Source organism: Spermophilus citellus (genome assembly GCF_964194105.1).
Source record: "Spermophilus citellus genome assembly, chromosome: 16".
NCBI lineage: Eukaryota > Metazoa > Chordata > Mammalia > Rodentia > Sciuridae > Spermophilus > Spermophilus citellus.
In genome coordinates, this window is record NC_138196.1 from 6,204,687 (window position 1) to 6,214,637 (window position 9,951).

Genomic DNA, 9,951 nt, shown 5'->3' on the forward strand with positions numbered 1-9,951 from the left:
TCTTTTGCTAATTTCTTCCTTGTCTCCCTTTTTGGCTAGGCCTGTTGAATTTTAGCCTTGGCCTACCTTGTGCCAACTGCCTTCATCTTGAGTCACGTTCCCATAAGAATTTGTTAATTAAGATGTACACAGAATGATGAGTGAGACTGCATCTTGCTCTTCAGCAATTTTCAGTCTAGAATGTAGTCAAGAGGGGACACAGACATGGCATGGTAAGGGAACCAGATAGGACAACCTTCATCTCAGCTGATAGGGAGGCACACCATAGCTCCTGGCTATGGGCTGAGTGGGGTTGGTCTCACTCTCTTCCAGGCTTGCTCTTTTCTGAGTTACACCCCTGACCTGCTGTTCTATGATCCCCAGGGCCGTGGGCAGCCCCTTGGTCATGGACCCCACCAGCATCTGCAGGAAGGCACGGCGACTGGCAGGGCGGCAGGCTGAGTTGTGCCAGGCTGAGCCAGAAGTGGTAGCAGAGTTAGCCCGGGGTGCCCGGCTTGGGGTGCGAGAGTGCCAGTTCCAGTTCTGCTTCCGACGCTGGAACTGCTCCAGCCACAGCAAAGCCTTTGGGCGCATCCTGCAGCAGGGTCAGTGTGGGGAGATGGCCTGGTGGGAGGGGGGCTGCTTCCTCTCTGCTGGAAAGCTGGAGGAGAGGGGAGGAGTTTGGGGGAGGATGCCTGAGTCCGACCTCCCCGCTGATCTTGGGCTCCCTGGCCCACCTTGCCCCTCCACACCCTGCATAGACCCTGTCTCCCAGGCCTCTCCCTACTGCTTGACTGTCCCTCCTTCATCCACAGACATTAGGGAGACCGCCTTCGTTTTTGCAATTACGGCTGCCGGCGCCAGCCACGCGGTCACCCAGGCCTGTTCCATGGGCGAGCTGCTGCAGTGTGGCTGCCAGGCCCCCCGGGGTCGGGCCCCTCCTCGGCCCTCCAGCCTGCCTGGCACCCCAGGGCCCCCTGCACCCGCAGGCTCCCCAGACGCCACCGCTGCCTGGGAGTGGGGAGGCTGTGGTGACGACGTGGACTTTGGGGATGAGAAGTCCAGGCTCTTTATGGATGCCCGACACAAGCAGGGATGAGGAGACATCCGAGCGTTGGTGCAACTACACAACAATGAGGCAGGCCGGCTTGTGCGTATGGGCCGGGGTGTGCACGGGGTCAGTGAGGAAATGGTGTGCTGGCGAGTACAGTGTGGGTGGCAGCATGTTTATGGAAGTGTGGGCGTGAGTGAAGAGTGTCGGTGAAGGAGTGTGTTGGTGAGAGTGAACGGGACAGAGGAGGCACTTGGGAAGGTTGGGAGGGACATGGATGCCTGTGGAAGGTGAGAGGAGAGGTGTCCAATCCAGAAGTGGACAGGGCTTCGGAGGGCCTGATGCTGGCTGATAACTCAGAGAACAGCAACCAGGGTCTTTAGGAACCCAAGGTGGGAGAGGACCTCTGACACAAGACAGGTGAGGCAAAGCTGGGGTGGGTAGAGATCTGGATTCCAGGTCAGGAGCAAGAGAAGGAGACAAAGATGGAGGATGGAAGCAAGAATCGAAGCAGGGACAAAGGTATGGGGTCTGGAGGCAGGGAAGTGAGGGAGGCCTAGAAAGGTCCCAGAGCAGGCTGGAAGGGAAAGCAGGTTTGGAAAGGAGTGAAGGACCAGAGGCCCAACCTGGCGGAGGGAGGAAGGGGTCAGGTGGAGACCTGGAAAGCTCTGTTTCTGGGCATTCCAACAGGTTGCCCCGTAACCCCAGATCAGGTCTCACATGCTCAGAGCCATGGCAGCCCCACCCTACTATCCCCCCTCTGCTGTGAAGAGGGTCCCAGGACTATTGTTGAGGGATAAGAAACCTACCTGGGTCGGATGGTTCTAGAAGTAGGGCAGGTGAGGGTCAGGGAGAGAGAGGTCACACAAATCTGTAGGTCAAGTTAGCCCCTGACCTCTGAGCTTTACAGTTGATTTTCATGGGCCATCTGACTGGTACATGTGGGATTATGGCTCTTAGACCCCAGCCTCAGACCAAACAACAAAGAAGAGGGAAGCCTCCTTGGTTCTGTTCTCAGTAGTGTATTCACTGGGGCCCTCCTGCGCCCTGTGCCCCAATCCTAGAGTGTTCTAGGGAAACACACACACACACACACACACACACACACACACACATTGTGCGTCCCTTAGGGTTCCAGCCTGAGGCATTGGGCAGGCAAGGAGGAGGGGGCCAGGAGAGGAATGTCCGGACAGGCCCGCATACCTGTCGAGAGGGTTGGGAGGGGTGGTGGGGACAGACGCCCAGGCGGGCTCTGTGTCTGCTCAGCCCAGCCTGGGGCCCTGAGAGGCTGGAATGAGAAGGCCAGGTTGGCAGGAAGGCTAAGCTTCCACAGCTGCCCCCTCTCCCCGCCTCTCCCAGTTTCCAGTGAGAATTTCACCCTTGGCGTCCGTCCATTCTGCTTTCTCCCTGGCTTTGGACGCTGGAATCTCTATGGAACTTACTGTCCCCCCAATTTCCACTTCTCTTACTTCTCCGTCCTGTCGTTCTTCCTCTCGCTTCTCTCTGAACTGTCGCTTCCTTAATTTTCTCCTCCTCGCTTGGCATTCTCCCTTTTTAAATTGTTTTTTATCCTCCATTCGGTTCATACCTCCTGCCCCCAATCTTTTTTCTTTCTTTCTTATGGGCCTTTCCCCGCCCCGTGCCCCTCATTTGTCCCCATCCCTCCCCTGCTCCCCTCAGGCCGTGCGGAGCCACACGCGCACCGAATGCAAGTGCCACGGGCTGTCCGGCTCCTGCGCACTGCGCACCTGCTGGCAGAAGCTGCCCCCGTTCCGCGAGGTGGGAGCGCGGCTGCTGGAGCGCTTCCACGGCGCCTCACGCGTCATGGGCACCAACGACGGCAAGGCCCTACTGCCCGCCGTTCGCACGCTCAAGCCGCCAGGCCGCGCTGACCTCCTGTACGCCGCGGATTCGCCAGACTTCTGTGCCCCCAACCGGCGCACCGGCTCGCCAGGCACTCGCGGCCGTGCCTGCAACAGCAGTGCCCGGGACCTCAGTGGCTGCGATCTATTGTGCTGCGGCCGTGGGCACCGCCAAGAGAGCGTACAGCTCGAGGAGAACTGCCTGTGCCGCTTCCACTGGTGCTGCGTGGTGCAGTGCCACCGCTGCCGCGTGCGCAAGGAGCTCAGCCTCTGCCTCTGATCCGCTGCCCAGCTCACCATTTACGCAGAGCCGCCTTTCGCCTTTCGGCACCAGCAGGACCTCTGGGCTCCAGTAGGGAGCGCTGCCTGAGCCCAGCCTTTCCTTGGGAAATTCCACCTCCCAGGCTTAGGGAAATTGGAGACAGTGGCCTGGGGTATGCATCCGCCCACTAAGGCCAAGTACGCCGGACGGATTCTGGAGAGGCGCTCTGGGAGTTTCTGGGGGAGACTATACAAACCCTCTAGGTGGAAACCAAAAAGGCGGTCTCTAGGCCTCTGGAGAGGGGCTCCTCAGAACCACTGGCCATGGGATGGATGGGTGAGTTTAGCATCAATAAAGATATTTAAACCAATAGGACTAGATGCATGGTTTGAGAGGAGGACTGGTCTCCCTCGGGCTGCCAGAAGGCTCGAGAAGGAGTGTGTAAAGGGAGATGGTTTTGATGGAACTAGCATCTTAAAGGTTGTCACCTGGGTACCTGTCTCCTCTGCCACCGTATTGGACTCTCCTGGAAATCCTGTACCTTCACACTTTTACCCTTTTTGTCTCACAGTGGGAGCCTGCACGTGAGGAAGAACCAGTGATTCCACTTTAAAGGGACGAGAAGGTCCAGGAAAGGGAGACAAGAAGCCTCTGGTGTGCTCTGCTCTGGGGCCAGCCCTGTCCATCATATTTAGGCATTGTGTTTATTTCTGTGGCCCCTGGGGAATTCAAAGGTAGGCTTTTGGGGCCAGCCAAATCCATGAGATTAAAGCAGTTTATCAACTGTAGAATATGATGAAACTAGGTGATTAGCAACACCAGCTTCTTCTGTGGTCAAAACTAACCTTACCTCTATTAGCACTGAAAAGACTGCCCACACATTTCTAGTCCTGCTTGGAGGGGAAAAGAGTTTTTTCTTGGCACCCCACCACACCACCTTCCTTCTGGCTCCTTTGAAAGTTGGGGGTAAAGGGATGTGAGCAGTTCTGGAGAAACCTGGGGGAATTGTGGGTATTTGAAGTCCTCACTTTCCCCCGTCCAAATAATGAAATGTAGGACAAAGGATTAGCTTTGCATTCAAGAGCTCTGAGTTTGAAGCTGCTACTGCTTAGTTTATAACATAGGCTAACCTAGCCTCAGTTTATGTGCCTATAAACAATGGGAATATCACCCCATTTCAATTATCCCTTGCTGCATAATGAACAATTCCAAAGAAATTACTTCTCAGGATTCTTCAGGTCAGACATTCATTGGAACTCAGGTGGGTGGTTCTGCTCCATACGGTAGGCCCTCAGGTTGGGGGCTGAGCTGGGCTGGACTGCCTAAGAGTCTTCCTTCCCATATCTAGGGCCTCAGAGCTTCTTTTAGTATTCTTTTGATGTGACTGTCTTGGGCTTCTTCCCAGCATGGTGGCCTTAGGGTTACTCAGATTTCTTACATAAGGCTTGCTTTCTAAGAGAGGGTGTCAAACTAGAAGCAGAAATTGTGTCTTCTTAAAGTCCAGAATCACTGTCACTCTGTATCAGTCACAGTAAGTCATAGAACCAGCCAAAATTGAAGGCGGTGTGTGTGGGGGGGGGCGGCGGCAAACAGACTCCACCTTTTAATAGGAAACATGGCAAAGAATTTGCAGCCATCACAATACATCCAAAACTGTTGCCTGGAAGGCTTTTATTTATTTTCTTTAGATAGAAAAAACACTTAGTGCAGCTTTTTTCCTTTTTTTTCTTTTTTTGTGGGGCGGGGGGTGGTACCAGGAATTGAACTCAGGGACTCTTGACCACTGAGCCACATCCCCAGCCCTATTTTGTATTTTATTTAGAAACAGGGTCTCACTGAGTTGCTTAGCGTCTTGCTTTTTGCTGAGGCTGGCTTTGAACTTGCAATCCTCCTGTCTCAGCCTCCCAGGCTGCTGGGATTACAGGCATGCTCCACTGCACCCAGCTTAATACAGCATTTGATGCATAATAATTTCCTTGAAACTTACATTTAAGAAATGGTAGCTACTGTGAAAATGGGGATAGAGAATTTATGCTTTGCAGATATTAGCCAGGTCCTGGAGCTGGGGGTGTGGCTGAGCCCTTGCCTAGCCTATCATGCAAGAGACCCTGGGTCCAATGGAGGAGGAGGAGGAGGACGAGGAGGAGGAGGAGGAGAAAAAAGGGAGGAAGAAAAGTCTATCAAGTACAGGCCCTGATTGCAAGTGAGAAAACTAACTTTTAGATTAGGCTAAAGGGAGTTAAAGAATGGAAAATCCATCAAGTCTGAATTTAAGCACAGCTGAGCCCAGGGGCTCAAATGGTGTCATAGGTCTCTCATCTCATCAGTCCCCTTCCTCCAGCTTCTGCTGTTTCTTCGTATCTCTGCTTCTGTTTGCATACTGCCCTCATCTTCCCCTGCACCCTTTCTCTAATACCACAGCTCTCCTAAAGCTGGGGGTCCAAAAAAGAATGGCCTTCCGGGTTATCCCCAGGAGAAATCCCAAGGAAGACCCTGACTAGTTGAGCCTGGTCATTTGCCTGACTCTGAACCAATAACAGTGTCCATGGAGATTTAGTACCATGACTGGGGTTGACAGCCCCCTACGACCACTGAGAGGACAGCAGAGTTCTTCAAGTGGTACAGAAGGAAGGGGTCCTCATCCTGGATGTGAAGAACCCTAGCCATGGCTTCCAGTACATCCACCATTCCCCCAAAGTGCCTCTGCGTCCACTCTGTGATCTAGCCAGGCTCAGGCCTCCAGTTTTACAGTGACAGGGTGTTGAAGGAGGGTGTGCAGCAGGCTGTGGTGGGAAGGAAGGGGCAACTGGTATTCTTTCCTGCCAGCTTCCTCAGATCAAATGCCTGGGATTTTGGAAAAGGTCGTGGAGAATTTAGACACATAACCTCTCAACCAAAGTAGGCTCATTCAATTTTCCCAGGGGAAGAGTGGAACTGGCATTCGGGCCACACCAAAGAGAAATGAGGCTTCCTGAGTGGCAGTGATTATAATTCACAGCTCTGCCTTCCCCAGAGCTCTGCACCGCACTTTTTAGTCTCCTGCACCGCACTTTTTAGTCTCCTGCACTTCTCTCAGAGACCACCAGGGGGCAGGCAGAGCCCAGCTTCCCTATTAACAAGGACCGACCCAAGGAGCAGGACATCTGGGGAACTGAAAGCCCTTGGCAGAACTAGAAGGAAGCAGGAGACCCATGGACAGCTTAGGTCAAGCTGCCAGTGTTCCAAACTGTCTGGGACCTATGGGCTCGCCAGACCTAGGGCTGGGATGCCAGTCTCCCAGTCTCTACTGCTGCCTGGACCTGGTGGTGAGATGGGATGGGGTGATGCTGGGTATCTTTCTCCATGATGCCACAGAAGGAAATTGGGGACAGTGGCATGAACCAATACTATCACAAGCAGGTTGAAAGTAATTTCAAGAAACTCGTACAACATAGTGAAAAAGGCCTAGTTTACAAGCTTAACTTTGGTTGGTCAGTTAACCTATCTGAGCCTCAGTCTTTCCATCACAAAATAGGGCTTCTTGGCACATTGTGAGAGTTCACTGCAATCTGTCAACTGCTAGCCAACTGTCAGTGGCCCATTTTCTGCAACCAAGCTAGCAGGGGTCTGGAAGCTGTTTCCTGTGACTGGTGACAGTGAAGCCTCAGGAAGCACCATTGGGACAATCAGTCTAGTTCTCTTCAAGCCCAGAGATGGCTGTGTTCTGCACTGTTGCCTGGGAAGGGGTCAGAAGCAGAATTTGGAAGTGCCCCGGACACCACATTTGCTCACCCAGCTGCTCAGCCCCAGGCACAGTCAAGGTCCCCTGCTGGCTGAGTGGCGGGGGACATGTGGTACTGGGGAGATGGGGGAAGATCAGAGAGGCACCCCAGATGTTTGCGTGACCACACCAGGAAAAGGCAGAATGCAGGCATATGAGTAAAGAAGCCTGGTAGAAGGCCCAGGATCAGCCTGAGGCCAAGGACTCCGAAAACATCTCCCTTTCCCTTCAATGGCCAAACTTTAGGAGCTTGGGAAGATGGGAGCAGCAAACTCCCCCCTGGCCTAGCTGAGTTCTGGGCAACAGGACAAAGAGCCCCCTTATCAATCTGGGGCTCCTTCCCTCTCTTCACCAAGACAAACTTACAACTGATCAAGGGGACTGGATTGGGTCGGACTGGGGCTGTGAGGATCCCACCTGTTCTCACCCTCGTGTCTCCCCCAGCCCTCCTTTCCTCAACCTCCTCCAGAGCAGCCACAGCTGGAACCATTCTCCAAGCTGCCTTTGATCCTCTGTGCCCCTCCCCACCCCCAGTGGCCCTGTAATTGTGGTCTCAGGCAGCGGCTGCGGGGGCTGGGGCTGGGCTGAGGGCCAGGGCTGCTCAGGGCAGGGCAAGGGTGGAGACTGGGGGCTGCTGATAGGGGCTTGGCCATGGCGTGGATCATACAGGGCTGGGCCTCAGTTACACACTCTCTCTGGGCCTCATCTACCTACATGTCAAGGCCTTGTGCTCACATACAACACAACACATCCTTGGACTGAGGAGGGGTGCCCCAGATTTGGGCACTCCTAGACATCAGGCCTGAGCTATGCCAGGAGCAAGATCTTGAGAATCAGTATTTGCCTCCTGGGGTTTTCAAAGAAAAGGTCTTTCTCCTTTGTACCTCCATATTTCATGGATAGTGGAGGTGGCAGGGCACAAAGAGACCTTCCCTCATCAGAGGCAGGCCAAAGGGGGAAAAATCAGCTGCTCAACCAGGTCAGCAGCATTTCCCAAAAGTGCTCCACCAAAACACTTGGGTTAGGGTGAGACATGCAGACCCAGAGGGGGCCTGGAAAGGCTGGTTCCGTCACATGGGGTCTGGAGTCTGTACTTTGTTTTTTTTTTTGGTACCAGGCATTGAACTCAGGGGCACTTTTCCACTGAGCCACATCTCCAGCCTTTTTTATATTTTATTTAGAGACAGGGTCTCCTCACTAAGTTGCCTCACTAAATTGGTGGGATTGACTTTACTTGCGATCCTGATCCTCCTGTCTCAGCCTCCTGAGTTGCTGGGATTACAGGCCTGCTTCCCTGGCCCCAGTGGCCCCCCTCAGAGGAGACAGGATGCGTCAGGCATGGGAAACACTAGTGTGAGCACTGGGCAGGGAACAAGGAGGTCTGTAGCCTAAGGGTGGTCTTGTCGCCTGCATTGTGTTGGGCCTGTTCTGAAACCTTTCTGGGCCTCAGTTTTCCCAACAGCTAATGGGAGCTTGACCCCCTGCCACCTGCAAACGCCCTCTCCCACCTTGGGCTCCTGTTCCTTCCTGTGTTGAGAGTAGTCTTACCCAGCCCCTACCTCCTTTCCAAACTGTAGTCCCAAGCAGTCCCTGTCCCTGTCCCGGCAGCATGGGGGAGAGTGGGGAGGACAGGGGGTGGCTAGGGTCAAACCAGGCTCTGGCTGACGCAGTCTGCTTCCTGCCCTGGGCTGTTTTTCTGCTGTCCAGCCAGACTGCTCCCCCATTGCCCCACCCCCACCCACAGCAGCCTCCAGCCCTTAATTCCTGACAGCTGCAGTGGCTGCCGGGAGAGATTGGGGGGCGGGGAGGGAGTGTGTGCCGTCAGCCTGCTGTTGCTCAGGCCACCCCCACCACCTGACAGTGTGGGGACAGGAACACCCCTCCTCTCTCTTCCAATTCCCCCAGGATGGGCAATTCCAGGAATGGGCCCCTTTTGTCTCTGAGCCCAGAGGCTCCAGCAGTTCTGTCCCTAAGCCAGGAGGGGCTCTCTTCAGAAAGAGGGGGCACTGGGTGGAAGGGGTGTGTATGTGTAGAGTGGGAAGCTTGTGCCCACTTTACAGAGGAAGATGTGGAGGCCACAGCAGGAGTAGGAAGTATCAGGGCCCAGATCAGAACCAGAAACAGAAACCACAGCCTCTTCCCCCAGCTCTCTGGTTTTCAGGCCCTTGCCTGGGCCAAACACACTTGCCCCATTTGAGGAGGGGCCTGGTGTTCAGCCAGAGCCTGGAGGAAAAAAAGTGGTCCCAGAGGACCATGTGTGGACAGGGCCAGGGCACATCAGTAGGCACAGGCAAGCAACACTCAGTGTAGGGGCCACAGCTGCTGTGCTGGGAGTCAGGAGAACTGAATTCAGTTCCCGTTGTTCCACTAATATGCTGTGTTACCTTAAGGAAGTCATGACCCTCTCTGAGCCTCAACATTTTTTCATGACACAATAAGATGACCTCAAAACCCACTTCTTGGATTAAGAGATTTTAGAATCCCCTTTCCCAGCAAGTGCCACCCCCAAGGTGCTAGGCTTCCAAACGCCTGGCATTTTCTCCTTTCCTTGGCTCATTGAACACATGAGGTGGACCTCCTTACCCTCAGTTGGTAAAGGGGCAAAGGGTGTCTCCAGGAGCCAGAGGCACCTGTTTAAGCCAAGCAGCAAAGGAGAGAAAGAGCCAAAGGCTGCCAAACCCCTCCGCAGGACCCCAGCCTGCCTCGCAGGGCAGGCTCAGGGAAGTCCCTCCAGAAGTAGGGGAGGGTGAACCCGGGAGAGGACAGCCCCTCCCATCTCGTCCCAGCAGGTGTGTGCTGGGGTGGGATAGGGCGCTCCCCGGCAGCTGCGTCTCTGCGGGCACACTCACCTCGCGGTAACACACCTACCCCGCACAAACCAGCGCACTCCGCGCACAGGCAACTCTGCGCAGGGCGCACAGACCCCGACGCCTCTCCTTCCTCCGCCCTCAGCACGCCCTCTCCCACCGCCCAGTCCTGAACCTACGCCGTGGCCTCGGGACTCGTCCACGCCTCCACACCACCCCTGTCATGATGT

General features: G+C 54.7%; 1 protein-coding gene across 1 annotated transcript; it reads left to right on the top strand.

The window, feature by feature from the left end:
• Positions 1-204: 204 nt before the first annotated feature.
• LOC308635064 (protein Wnt-6-like) lies at positions 205-3,495 on the top strand (the record flags this gene model as incomplete). Its single annotated transcript, XM_081269325.1, is given in 5 exon segments — positions 205-212; positions 364-584; positions 795-1,075; positions 1,079-1,129; positions 2,711-3,495. Coding segments are annotated over 5 exon segments (1,023 nt in total). The 3' UTR covers positions 3,173-3,495.
• Between the last annotated feature and the right edge of the window lie 6,456 nt (positions 3,496-9,951).